The 14,944-nt window shown below is 43.3% G+C and overlaps 2 protein-coding genes across 2 annotated transcripts; both read right to left on the minus strand.

Moving 5' to 3' along the window:
* Positions 1 to 11,648: 11,648 nt before the first annotated feature.
* LOC123114738 (uncharacterized) lies at positions 11,649 to 12,441 on the minus strand. Its single transcript, XM_044536166.1, has 3 exons — positions 12,435 to 12,441; positions 12,131 to 12,279; positions 11,649 to 11,893 (listed from the first exon to the last, which is right to left on the minus strand). The coding sequence occupies exons 1-3, from the start codon at positions 12,439 to 12,441 to the stop codon at positions 11,684 to 11,686; spliced, it is 366 nt and encodes a 121-aa protein (XP_044392101.1). The 3' UTR covers positions 11,649 to 11,683.
* LOC123111297 (uncharacterized) lies at positions 12,386 to 14,901 on the minus strand. The gene is made up of 4 exons (XM_044532053.1): positions 14,626 to 14,901; positions 13,544 to 13,666; positions 12,978 to 13,080; positions 12,386 to 12,848 (listed from the first exon to the last, which is right to left on the minus strand). The coding sequence occupies exons 1-4, from the start codon at positions 14,718 to 14,720 to the stop codon at positions 12,588 to 12,590; spliced, it is 582 nt and encodes a 193-aa protein (XP_044387988.1). The 5' UTR covers positions 14,721 to 14,901; the 3' UTR covers positions 12,386 to 12,587.
* Between the last annotated feature and the right edge of the window lie 43 nt (positions 14,902 to 14,944).

Raw genomic sequence — 14,944 nt, forward strand, 5'->3', positions numbered from 1 at the left:
TCTCTATGTTCCTATGCCACCTCACCATCTGCTTGTCCTTAATACCATCAATCATAGTCCTAATAGGTTTTTCCCCTAAAATCTAGATGTATTTGTTGAACACCTCAGACAGGTTTTTAACAACCAAGTCTGTCTTGCGGTTAGTGTCAAAAGCATGCCTAGCCCATGTGTGCTTAGGTATTCCACTTAGCCACTTCCAAGCTTCCTCACTCTCATTTTTTAGGTCATTCATGGCAATGTTAAAACTTGTGTTGGTTATAAGCATAGCTGGCATTATCTATGCATTTCTTAAGATCTTCCCCCCTAAACCCAGCATTCTGGAATTTGCATAGAGGTGTCTAAGGCAAAGTCTTTGATGGCAATTTGGGTAAACTTGATTTACTACAATTAGTAGCCCCTGTTCACATAGCATGCAAGACTTAGCTGTTGTACTACTGCATCTAGAACATAACATGCTAATGCATAGAGTAACTCTAATGCAGAAGAACATAACAGGAAGATGCATGCATACCTTCTGTCTATCAGACATGATAGTATAAAGGCCAAATTTCCCAACTTCTCCTCCTACACATGTTTAGTTGGTGCAGAAACCAACACCAGTTAGTTGTGTCCTCTTGTCCAACAATAGCAAATCCAAGTGGGAAAATATTGTTATTGCCATCTCTTCCAGTGGCAGCAAGGATTTGAGCACCAGTGGTCAGCTTAATAAAGCATCCATTAACACCTATTGTTGCAAGCAAAGAACAATTTAAGTCACTATATATGTCCCACTGCTAGTCCATCAACACCTAACAATACTATATATTTAAGTCACTATAAAGCACTACTAAACAATGAAAATTTGTGATGTACAATAACAAAGATTTAAAAAGTTGTGATATAGTACAAGGAAGGCATAACTAACCAATGAATGGTCTGCATCCATTGAGAATCCCTCCCTTGCTCCATTTATGTAGAAGAACATAGCATAAAACCTTGGTCCTAGATGTGGAATTTTTGTAGTAGGTTTTGGAGTAACTCTTGTAACTGCAACTCTACTGCCAGGGTTTGTATCCATGATGGTCTAAGCATAATCCCTAAGTATGGGATACTGCTTCTTGTGCTCTCCTAGCACAACTTCTACAGCAAGGTTTTTGGCCCTATAGGCCATGTGCCTTGTCACTTCAACACCATACTTCTCCTGGCAGTTGCCAATCAAAGTGTGTATGCTAGTGGTTGGATCAGACCTGAACAATGACTCATAGGTCTTTGCAAGCCACTTTGCACTAATCCTTGATGTCTCTGTGCTGCTAGGTCAAGTGTGCTCCAGCCTTATTTTCTTAATAGCAAAAGTCTTCTCCCCTTTGATAATTGAAGCAACTATGCAAGCTGGCAGTGCTCTTGCTTACAACAGGCAATGATCCTTTGGTCTGAGTTTCTGTGATACGTGGAGTCTCTAGCCTGTCTGATGTGCAAGCTCAACAAAGCATCTTTGAATTGCTGCTGATCCTTAAAGCACATGTACAAACATAACTGCTGATGTGGTTGCTCAAGTTTGTCATTGTACCAGATCCTTGGTTTCCTTTTCTTGGTCCCTACTCTTCCTCCCTTTAGTGAGAACAAATGACAATGGCTCATGTCCATCATCTTCATCCTCAAACAACCCATCATCTTCTTCATCTGATGTAGGAATGAAATCAGGTTTCACCTCCTCCAACACACTTGAATGTGACCTACTAGTGGGACCTTTCCTAACTGCTAGCTTCTTCCTCCTTTTTGTAGGTTTTTCCATTGGTGGTTCTTCTCTTCCAACAACATTGACCTCCTCCTCCTTATCCTGCTCCACCTCCTCCATCTCAAACAAATTCTCAACCTCAGTGTCACCCTCATAATGTACTTGTTCCTCTTCTGAATCTTCATCTTCATCTTCAACTTCTTGCTCTGCTAATATATTCCCCTCTATTATCTCTGTGTCTTCAAAAATCATGTACTTCTCCATGCAGAAAGGCTTGTTATCACTGTCGTATGCAACCTCAGAGTCATCACTACTATTATGTGCCTCCTCTAACACCGGCTCTTCCTCCATTACAACTTTGAGCTTCTCCTTTCTAAAGTTTCTGCTCTCTTGTGTGCACACATCAGTAGGCTGAGTTAGACTGCTGTTGCACCGACTATGAAAAACAACACCTTCTTCATCAACAACAAGAACTGCAGGCTCACTGAGATCATACACACAACTGGTTCATACAATATAGTTGCTAAATCTTCTTCTCTTTGACAGACATTACTGAAATTTGGTGTCACTGGATCTTCTTCTATTTGACATACAAAAGGTGTTGCCCTCACTAGCAAATTCAGAACTAAACTATGCTCATATTCCTTCTTTAGTTGCTGCAGTTTGATGTTTGTGTCAATCAATTCTAAGCCATGATCTCTTTCTCTCCTCTCCTTTGCCTAAATTCTTCATGTGGTACAGTTCATCAGACAAAGAAAAACCTTGTGTTTGCATTAGTGCATATAGGTTCAGAAATGTCACGTCTGAGCTGCATATCTTCCTATCCAAATTATGTTGTGCATCAAAGTGAATCCGAACATCCCAAACAACATCATCCAAACTATCATGAGCAACTAACCCTAGCCCCTAGTTTTGAAATATGCAGAAAGAAGGAGAGAAGAGAGGAACTTACACGTCCAGTGATGGCTATTGGTAGGGTTGGCCACCCATATCTCTGCCAGCCTCACCCTGTCCTCCATGGACAACGCCTCCTCCTCCAAATCCTCGTCGGCGGCGCTGGAGTAGTACGAACTGGAGCCGTCGTCGTCTAGACCTAAGTGATCCTCGCTCCCGAGGCCGGGAAGGTCTCCGTACCCACCCGCAACCTCACTGCCGCTGGGAGTCGCCGCCGCCATCGCCTGAGAGGGGAGAGAGAGAGGAGAGAGGAAAGCTAGGGTTCGTCCCGTTCCGGTTCGACCCGACCTAGCCTCAAGCCAGATACAGCGACCAAGCCGGGTGGGGGTGGGTGCGGGTACCCACCGTGGCACCTAACACGTGGGCCCGGTCGGTCAGATACAAGGTTAATATGTGCTTATATGGCTGTTGGTACTGAACTGCAAAAAAGGTGACTAATGGTATTGATTCGTTACGACGTGCCGAAGTTTGGTAGTTCCTTGCAATTAACTCGGATAAAATAGAATGGAATGGTTAATTTTGACTATTTAAATTAAATTGGATTTCAATTAAGAAAATTCTCATAGATGAAAAACAACAATACGGGATAGGTGGCTTGGAACTGTTGCAGCCAGAGGCGGGGCAGTGGTCGCGTGGGATAGGTGGCCGTCTGAGCTCACGAGGGAATCACGACCGCCTCAAAAGATCCCTGGTCACCGCCGTACCTGGTACATCAGGTCACCGCTGCCTCCTAGTAGATCAGGTCATGGTCTCTGTTAAAATAATAATCTGACGATTATTAGGGGAATCCCCGCTCCTGCCGCACGTGATGTCTCACGTTTTATGGTAACCGTCTCCGACGGTTGCTCCCTGGAAAGACGCCTCTAGGAACCGACGTATCCCTTCGAGGCGACTGTTCACCCTGTATATATGTGTACAATCCAACATCAATAAAGGATACTTCGATTCATTTGTCTCTCTGATGGTTGTCTCTCTCGTTCCTTTACAATCAACTTGTAACACGTTATCAGCACTGCTCGCGAGAGCGATTCCGATGAGAAGAAGCGGAAGAACAGGCAAAAGGTGAGAAGAAAAATGCCTGGTTTCCTGTCTTTTTTCTTCTTCGCCTGGCTCGCGACGCCAGCCGTCGCCGCCGCTTCATCGCACGCAACTGTCGCCACGGTGTGGGCGGACGTCGCCGCTTCCACCGTCGTGTGCGCGACCTTCGCCGTTTCCGGCGTGGAGGTCGAAACCAGCGCCACCAGGATCTTCGTCGCCACCACCGAAACGGCGTGGGGCCGTCGAACCAGCCTGTGCAGCCACCTGCGCATCTGCAGCCCGATGTGCCCGCCTGGCTTCTCGCCGGTCCGGCAGCACCAAGGCTCGAGGATGACCCGGCGCTGGCCGCGCCGCCGCCGCCGTTTTAGTGCTCGGTACACGGCTGGGTCGTATGCCCCCTGCATCAGTACAACTTGGACGTCAGGACCGAGCCGGTCGTGGAGGAAGCCGCGCCACCGCTGCTGCCATCTCCGACCCCGCGGTCGTCGAGGTCGCCGCCCGCGACGCGCTGGCCTCTGGCTCCTCCAACCACGGGGTTATTGATGCCGAAGCACCGCGTCTACCGTCCCTGACGCCGGCCACCCTCTCCAGCCCGCCGTCGGCTTCGCCTTCAAGCGGCCGCGGCCGAGGCCGCCGTGCCGGCGCGTGGAGCCCGGCCGCGCTTGGGCTCGCGAAAGGCGTCTCCAACAGCGTCGCGCCGGGCACTCCACTTCCCGGAGGATCCTCCGACGAGGACAGGCGCGGTGGGAGCTCCTCCCGTCGCATGTGATGCGGCTATGGTGATGTCTGTCTCGGTGCTATCGGGAGTTTGGGGATGAATCGCTGGGATTTTTTTGTCCTTCGGTTGGCTCTCCTTATCCACTCTTTTGACTAGCACCGGACTGCCCTACGTGGCCTGGAGCCCATGTGTTGTCGCTGGGCACCCATGTGCTGCCGACAGTAGGCATCAACAGGATTTCTTTATTTGCTACTTGCTTGATCGATGCATTAGTACTAGTTCAGTATGTGAGCAAATAACACTAATTCAAGCAGTAGTTTTATTCCTGTTTAGATTGTTAAATTCAGTACAACTATTTTAGTATTGTTTTCTGTTGAGTACAGATGTATTCCAGATCCTAAATTGATGTAATATTTTTCCACGTTTATCATGTGTCGAGATTTATTACGTCCATTTGCAATTGAGATTTTTAATCTCTTGCAAAGACAAATTCAGTACATCAGTACTGTTCTGCTGAGTACCAAATTTCCATCTGGGAATAATGGCATGTTCTATGTGTTTACCACATATCAAGTTCTCTTGAACATGTTTTTGCGATTGAGATCACCTTCTCTCGCAATATCAAACTTGCAAAATTTTGAATATTTCTCCCTCATTATATTTGGAATCATAAGGTAATGAGTTGGGATCTACTGCTCATTTGCAGACTATCCCCTCTTACTCTGAGGTCTACGCTTTGTCAAACTCGACAAGCGATTACCTTCAACGTGTATTCCTTATATCTAAATTGTAGCATACACAAGGTAATGGCCATGCAACCTATTACTATGAGATCTAAGTGATCTTCAATGTGTTATGTTCCCATAATTGAGGTTGAGCATTTTCAAGTTATACACTTGAGTCAAATTTTTGCTTTCTTATTACAAAACCATGATGGTTTTTAATTTACTTCTTGTAAATTAATTATCTCTGGCTTGCCCCTATAAGTAATTGATGGCTAACAATTTGAGGCACTTGCCCTCAATGACCACAACTTACTTAAGCGGGTCATGGACATTAAGATCAGTCTTGCATCCCATGGGATAGCGCGTGCAATCCAAGACACGCCACCGGGATGCAAAGGACCTCAAGGGTAATGGTTTGAAACTCACTTCAAACCCTCAACCGGACACCATCAAGCTGTCATGAGACCCTATGAGCATGGAGAGCATGATGGTTGAATATGCATCAACTGACATGTTTGGAGACTATACATTTAGTCCCTTAGTCTTCTTAGTGATCTATTTATTTATGTCCATTTATGATGTTCTAATAAGAACATGATTATTGTTGTCATCATATATTGTATATCACAATATATTGTATCAGCACTTTGATACAAATACATTTGTATGTATTCTATATATCTGACAGTGATTTTCATATTGAGAATCTTCATGTCTATATATAGATTTCTACGGGAGTCAATCCGATGAAAAATGATATGTGCCTTGTGGACATATGCACCACAAACTTTATACTCAGGGAAGTCCAATTTTTCCATTCTCATTGAGAGAAAGGAGATATTTAAATCGCTGGACGCAATGAGGTTTAACTCGTACCCTACTATGAAGGTATCCGTCAAAAATAGTTTCCATAGCGAAACTTATGATGACAACAAAGAGAAATAACCTCTCTTTACCATATGCAACGGATATGGCAAGCACATTCTATGTGTATCATCTGGATTGTACTACACATAAGACTCAACCCGTAGCACATGTTGTGTACGAGATAGTTTTCCAGAGTGTCTTGTACATGACAAACTTGGCATACTCGCCTTGGTCATCGAGACATTGGGTTGAAACAGAAACTATCAGCAATTCCAATAGTTTATGATTATTATGATGCTAAATTCTAACATCATTTGGATTTTATGTGCACTACAAGTGACACAAGGGAAGCTAATTTTAAGGCTCGCACACCTTAAAGTCTATGCTGAACCACTCAGACTCCTTGAATGCATCAAGTTGAGGTAAGTGGCTCTTCCCATCCATTGACTAGACTGTTCAGGTATTCCATGGTTTTAAAAGACATATCTACATGATGGTCTTAAATGTGTGATTTATTCACACGAAACCATTGGCTCATTATCCTGACATCGATTTCAAGCAAATCGAATGGATAACATTGCAGAATTCTCCTTGAGTGCATTCTCTATGGCCCTTGGATTGAGTAGCAATTTGTCCTAAGGTATAGACTCAAAATGGTTTGGTAGACTCCTATCCAAAGAGTTAAGCTCATTGCATTATCTTTACTTTGGAATTGCAACTTGCCAACTTTACGTTGGAGTCATGCAGTTTTACACGCTCATGACAGAACTGCATAATATTATTCCCCTCTATCTTTGATATGTGGATATCTATCAAGTATTTCCTATCTGCGGTAATTCGGTTGCATACCGATATCACCACCCCGGCATACATCATTGGCCCCTCAACATATAGTTGGGATCTATGTGAGGAATAACTGTATTTCCGTCAATACCTCAAGCCCCCGCACGGGGAGTTATTCAAGGTCAGTATGCTGATTTAATGAGGAATATTTCCAGGCATTAGGGGGAGATTTCAAGTACCATAAAGAATGCCAAGAAATTAGTGGAATGTTCAACACATTTCTACCTCAAATCCATGTATTCAAAGATCTGAACTATGCGTTCAGAAGATTTGCAACACATTGCAAATAACCTGCCAGATTCATTTACTGACTATAAAGGTGTCACACAATCCTACAATCCTACAAAAGTACGCCTGAAAGAGTGGAGGTACCAATAAAATCCACTCCACTCCCCGTTCAAAGCAACAGGGGGAGATGTATGGCAGAAGTAAGTCGGGATTCAGCTTATCACAAGCAAGGATATCAAGGCCTGTGAATCAGTAAATGCAAGTCAACTTCATGTTGGCAGACACCTAATGGGTAGTATACACCTAGTGGACGGAAAACCTCCACCAACCCAGGTCATAGTGCACACAATGACCGGGACATCGGAATACCCGACTCAATCGCATTGGGAAATCGCGAGCAGTCACCATGGGTAACGATATTTTCGTCAACTATATATTGATATATAGATTCTGGAGAATCATATAACCGGAAGTCTACAATTGTCGACATACATTTCTCAACTAGATTGCAAAAACCTTTCAAATGATTCAGATCCAAAGACCATGGCCATGGCAAAGTGTGAACAACACTCGGACTGAACTCAAGCAAAGGGTATAGTCTAGATAGAAATGATCTTGCTCAATAATGGGAAGGTATTCATAAGCAATACCTACACCAGTTTTCTTCTGGAAACATAATTGAGAACAATGAGGTGGTGAAACAAAGAGCAAGTATTATAGCACAAGGGTTCACGCAGATACCCAACTATTCTCCGGAGGTGGAATCTCATTCCGATAACTTATATAATTGGCAGTACAAAATCGTCTATCTCTGCAGTTGATAGATGTAGTGATTACATATGCATGTGGATCACTAGATTCAGACATATATGATTGATTTCTGATGGAATCTCAATTCTGAATCGAAATACAAAATGCAACATACATTGTGTAAAACTAGTAAGTCACCATACGACTTTTTGTGGTCGGTACATATGGTACAACCGACATAGTGAGTTCCTTATACAAAAGGATTACTCCTGCAAAGATGATTATCCATGTTTGTATGTCTGCAATGACGACACATGTAATCATCTAATGATGAAGTTTAAATGAAGGATTTGGGTAAACCAAAACACCGCTCGTTACTGCAACTTGAGCACCTTCATTCGTACATTATGGTATGCTATGTTGTCTATATCCAAAATATATTGGAAAAATTCATTGTGGACAAATATTATCCATCCATAACTCATGGTAGTTCATTCTCTAGACGTAGAGAAAGATCTATTTAGACCAAGAGATGATGGAAATGAGATATTGGGACTCAATGTTCCATAGTGCCACTGGATCCACCAAACAAAATTGGTTGGTACTCAAGAATATCTTTCGATATCTCCAAGGCATCAAACATCTTGTCCTGGTTTTTCAGTTTCACAGAAATGTGAACACCGATATCATTGGATACATCGATCAGATCCCCACTATGTCAGATCGTAGACAAGCTTAGTGTTCCTACTAGGTGTGGTAGCCCTCTCATGAAAAGTCTTTGAAACAGACCTCATGGCTACATCCACCAACCATTATCTCAATGATAATGTTTCTTGTGTTGCCCGGATGCAAACAGGTTACATAATAAGCAATATCACTATATTGCATATCTTGCAAGTCAAATCATGCAACTGATTTGTTCACCAAGTCTCTACCAGTTTTTACATTCCAGGAATGTGTAAATGGAATTGGTATATGACGACTTCGGAATTTGCAAGAATCAGGGGGAGTATCTTCCTGAATTGTTCCTGCTCAATGCATCATATTATACTCTTTTTTCCTTCATGAGTTTACTATATATGTTCTCATAAAGGTTTTTAATGAGGTAATATCAACATAAGGTCATATGTCATACTGTCTGTTTTCCCCACCGGGGTTTTTAGGGAGGTATATACGACATATTTATTGACCTCTATATTCTGTGGAATTACTTCACATTGAGTAAACAGAGTCAATAATTATTATATGTTGGATCATTTTCTCCTTATTTTCCCACTGGGTTTGAAGGAGTTTTACCAACATATCCTACTCTACTCCCTCCATTTTTTCCCACAGGGTTTTTGGAGGAGTCTTTAATCAAGATGATGATGATGGATTCAGATGTCAAGCGGTGATTAGGGGGAGTGTTAAAATAATAATCTGACGATTATTAGGGGAATCCCCGCTCCTGCCGCACGTGATGTCTCACGTTTTATGGTAACCGTCTCCGACGGTTGCTCCCTGGAAAGACGCCTCTAGGAACCGACGTATCCCTTCGAGGCGACTGTTCACCCTGTATATATATGTACAATCCAACATCAATAAAGGATACTTCGATTCATTTGTCTCTCTGATGGTTGTCTCTCTCGTTCCTTTACAATCAACTTGTAACAGTCTCCCATAGAGGATCAGGTCGCTGCCGCCTTGTAGTGAATCCGTGGGACATCTGCTTGTGCTGGCTCGCGGGACATCTACTACTTATGCTGGAGGAATCCAGGACCAAGCTTGTTGAATTACACGGCCAATACAGCCCGGTGAATAACAAACGCGTCGCTCTTATACATTGTTACATAAATGCTCGGTCATGATCCACATGCAACCGAATGGTGAGGATATGCATGCCACTAGATGCAGTGCATCAAAGAAGCTTTTCGTAGGTTCCTATCGTATTTCAATCCAAACACAAGAACGTGACCCGCTACAACAACTGCTCAACTCAACAACACGGATTGGACTTCTACACAAGATTAGAGGGCGTGGCACCATTATTCGGACATCACTCTATGCTGACGACGCGGCTGTCTTTGTGGCGCCAATTTAGGAGGATATTAGAAACCTGGCCGACATCCTGGAGGGGTTTGGTGAGGTCACAGGGATGCACACAAACTTTCGCAAGAGCTCCTTGGTGCCGATTCGGTGTCGACACTTGGATTTGGATGCCATACTTAAGGACATGCCAGCCACTCGAGCTTCTTTCCCCATGAGATACCTCGGATTACCGCTTTCCGTTTGGCAACTTAAGCGAGTGGACTATCAACACCTAGATGACAAAATTGCGAACAAGCTTGTGCCTTGGAAGGACATGCATATCACCTCCATCAGACGTGGGGCTCTTGTGAAGTCGGTCCTCACCTCCCAGGCCATCCACCACCTCACCCCGCTCATTGTGCCAGCACCCGTTCTCCAGAGCATCAACAAGATTGAGCATGCTTACCTTTGGGCGGGCACGAAAAAGGTCTCCGGAGGTAAGTGCTCGATTAACTGGGAAACGGTCTGTAGACCTACTCACCCGGGAGGATTAGGGGTCCTACACCTTGACAAATTTGCTAGAGCTCTCCGGTTGCGTTGGCCATGGTATGAGTGGCAATGACCCAACGAAGATTTGGGTTGGTTCGTGAAACCCGTGCGACAAAGAGGACATGGATCTTTTCTATGCTCTCACCACCATCAAAGTTGGCAATGGGGAAAGGACGCCATTTTGGGACGCACCGTGGCTCAGAGGCAAGAAGCCAATTGATGTTGCATCCCTCATATACAAGATCTCGAAGCTCAAATGTTGGAAGGTTAGTGGGGCCTTGCACGATGATGCGTGGATCAAGGCCATTGACATGCATTGTGAGCTGACTTGGATTCATGTGACTCAATTCATTGAACTGTGGTCTCTGCTCTCTCATATAAACATCTCCCAAGACGTCCATGACACCATCATTTGGAAGCTCTCCCCTAATGGGGAATACTCGGCCAAATCAGCATATAAGGCGCAATTCATCGGAGCTATCCTCACGCCCATGAACAAGGTTATTTGGAAAGTCTAGGCACCCCCAAGGTCAAATTCTTCGCATGGCTACCTATCCAAAATAGGGTGTGGACGGCGCGGGTTGCAAAATTGTGGTCTCTGCCCGTTATGCAAGAGGGAGTTTGAGTCCGCCACTCGCCTTTTCTACAAATGTCGGTACACTATGCGGTTGTGGAGGCTGATTAAAGATTGGTTGCAAATTGGCGGTATCAACACCAACCAATGGGCGGCTCATCACTCTCTCAGTAGTTGGTGAACTCATATGGCCAGGCGCAACAAGGCGATGACGATCCTCACCTTGCTCATCACCTGGACCATTTGGAATGAGAAATGCAAGGGTCTTCCAGAAGAAATCGACGGCCCCCCCAAATCATCTTGCGAAATTTGGAGGAAGCTAGGCTCTGGGTGCTAGCGAGTGCGAAACGCCTGAGTAATTTGATGCCACGAGAGTAATGTCTTTGTATTCAGTGGGCCTCATGTGGCTCCGACTTAAACCTTGTCTCCTCCCTTAATTAATGAATGAGGCAAATCTTTTGCCTCTGCGTTCAAAAAATAATAAAATTCCTTCATTCACCAGGTCTGCTTCCTCACCAAAAAGCAAAAACAAATCACAAATTGCAGAGGGGACACATCAAATTTCAAGATAGCAAAGATTTGCAATTACAGTGCTGGATGAATAGCAGAAGATGAGAAGACATATAAATCTTAAGAGAGGAAAACCTATATAGGGAATATAGAGTAACCAACAACAAGAAAAGTGTCCCCCATCATGTCACTCAGAATGCCATATCTCAACAGTGCACGTGTGGAAACATTGGTTCCTTCGACCTCACAACAGAGGGCTGAAAGGGAGCACCAATTGAACCAGTGCTCAGATTACTAAAATGTTCATCACAGGGACAGATGGAAATTACACGAATCACAAATAAGGAGAGAAAAGTGAAGAACAAGGATAGTACCATCCTGTCAATATTTGGCAAATTAATAAAGCTTGTAAATTGTTTGGGAACCCAGCATTAAGGATATAGGAACATGGGAAATTAAACTCAATAACAGAGAAAATAAAGAAATAAGTTGTGACAAAGAAATAATGTTCTATATTTTGATCCATTAATATATTTCCATACTATTTTTGCAGGCAAAAGAATAACTTACAACTCCAACGGAAGGAAACTATTTTACAAAAAAAGAGTAAAGAGGTGCTAATGCAAAGAAAGAGCAAGCAACAAAAAATGTCAGTTTCCATCATGTCCCTCAGAATGCCATATCTCAACAGTGTACGTGGATCTATTGGCCCCTTCAACCTCACAGCAGAGTACTGACGAGGGAGCACCAATTGAACCAGTGCTCAGATTACTAAAATGCTCGTCACAGGGACAGATGGAAACTACATGTCAAGATGCTATTTCTATTTCAATCAAGCTGCACAATGTCGGAGAAACTTTCATACAGCATTGAGGCTAAACCAATATGGGAGATGAAATCAGTAAGTATGAGGAAAATAGTAAAAATATATGAGAAAGAAACAATGCTCTATCTCACCAAACATGTTTCGAACCCTTACAGCTAGTTCTTTAACTAACTTCTGAATGTGCACACAACTTTATTTTTATAGAAAAACTAAACATCGAGTTTAAATATCAGTTGGTTGATGTCATAAGCAACAGCAACTAGTAGGCCAGTCCACACAACTAGTTACTGTCCTTCACCTGATGCACCTGATGCTGCCGCTCTATCTTGAAGAAACATCTGTCTGTCCTCTTTCATCTTATTCACGATCTCGAGTACCTTTGGGTTATGGAAACGGTCCCTAACATACTTCTTTTCCTCTGCCTGTATTTCTTTGATAGCGCTTGGATATGGATTTGGAGGTGGTGGCTTTCCTTCTCTGCGTGCAATTTGTTTCAGTTCCTTGTATGCTAGCTTCTTTGCTTTTTTCTCTGCTCCATACTCCATCTGCCAAAGGATGTCAGTCATGCAAGGAGTTATAACTCTATACCTTGAGATTTGGACAGAGCAGGACCAATAATTGGATTACTGCTCCATCAGAGAAACAAATGATATATTTTAGAAGAGGAAAATTACATCTGCTACAGCCATTGCATCATCTTCATTGACTCCCTGTTCTTTCAACTCTAAGACACACCAAGCAAAAACTCTTGCTGGCGGTGGATCAAACCCGCTTATCCTGAAAGAATTGGCTAGCTATTAAATTTTGTGTACAGTATGACACAAAAAGTGGGGTAAGACAATATCTGGGAGTGAAACAGAAGGGCAATGTTGACACCATCAACAGTCAGAAAAAGGAGTTGCTAGTCTGTACATGTACAATTGTACCTCCTTCAAACAAAAGCTTTTTTTAGACTAATGCATCATTATGTAGTTGTATTAATCAGTTCAAAGGAAAAATAAGGCGAGCATCAAGTATCAAAATAACTACTCCCTCCGTTCAGAAATAGGTGGCGTGGTCTTAGTTCAAATTGCATGGTTTTAGTTCAAATTTGAAATGATTCCTCATTAACTTCTCAAAAGGAAATTGTAAACAAAATGGAAGAAAGGCCAAACACATTCACATCCTCAATTCTGGAACCTTATCAAACTTGTATACTTTACAGTCATGATTGTAATGATAGATATAACAAGAAAATTACTTTATTGCATCATGGTAGAGTGAATCAGGATGCCTTCTGAAGAACCTCTTGACATAGACATCCTCTGGCAGTTCTATCTTCTCGATTTTACCATCAGTTCTAGGGAATGTGACTGGAGGTGCCCTAATAAAAAAGCAACATGTGTTTCAAAGAAAAAACAAGCAACATGAATATAATGTAGAGAGAATTAGCGCATAGAAGAATAGGACAAACATCTTCAGTTCACAAATATTCGAGTTTACAGCAAATGGCAATTAAACCCAATTAGACAAACTTAATGCAGGAACCCTTCAGCCACAAATATCTTCTGCCTTCCCCAGATAGGAGATTTGATCAAGATCATGAAGGAAGAAAACAATACGGCCAAGGAAACCCGTTCACCTAACTATTAAATGGAGCACATCGATAAATAACGCCAAGATAAATAAATCATGGACCAAGTGGATGATGTAAAATTACCCTTATGGCACTGCATAGTGTGATCAGTCCACAAATGTGTCAGGTGAAAAGGTAGGGCAGAGTTCGTTCTGTTTCACACAAACCACTCACAGCCAATGATCAACGTAAAAAATGTGGGATAATTGGATCGAGCATAACTGAAACAAGATTTGACAAATTTAACATTTTGGTGTTTAGTTTGAAGCTTGCCTAGGAAATGTATGCGGGTTTGCTACACAGTGCAAATAAATAAACTGTAAAAAACATGTTAGTCTGGTTGAAAAGCAAAACAGAGCACAGCTCGCTCTAGAAAATGGGACTACATTGATTTTCAACAATTCTGCCTTCTTTCATCTAATATAAGTAACCATGAGAACCAAATGATAAAGGAAATGCAATCATCTATATGGATTGTAAGAGCGTAAATCAGAATATCGAGCCACCGATAGATGATGTTGTGGACAATACCAAATCTAGTTTTACCAACTACTGATAATCAACCGTATATGGAGGACAAATGCGATGAGTAGATCACCAAGGTTGGATCTCTCATTTCCACACAATTCACCGCACCAACATCAAACGGCCGGAGCAAAAGATAGCGGAAGTGGAGAGGCGGAGCTAGGGATCAGGGGAGTACTTACTGCTCCATGGCCTTGAGCCAGGCAGGGGCGGGCTTGGCCAGCCCCTTCACCAGTTTCCGCGTCTTCGTCAGCAGATCGCCTCGCATGTACGACATCTCGCCTCCACACCCGGTGGGCGGTGGCCGCCGCCGCCGCTGCAGCCGCAAGTGGGAGGAAATGCCGGCGAGATGGTGGCGGGATCGTTTTCCTTCTCGCCTTCGTGGCTAGGTCAAGAAGACCACCTAAATGGGCCGGGCTGAAGGCGAACGGTCCGTTTCCTTCTCACGCGAAAGACGAATGGGCCCAAATGAGCCCAGGTTTAGTTTATTCATTCACTGCC

Source organism: Triticum aestivum, chromosome 5B, assembly GCF_018294505.1.
Source record: "Triticum aestivum cultivar Chinese Spring chromosome 5B, IWGSC CS RefSeq v2.1, whole genome shotgun sequence".
NCBI lineage: Eukaryota > Viridiplantae > Streptophyta > Magnoliopsida > Poales > Poaceae > Triticum > Triticum aestivum.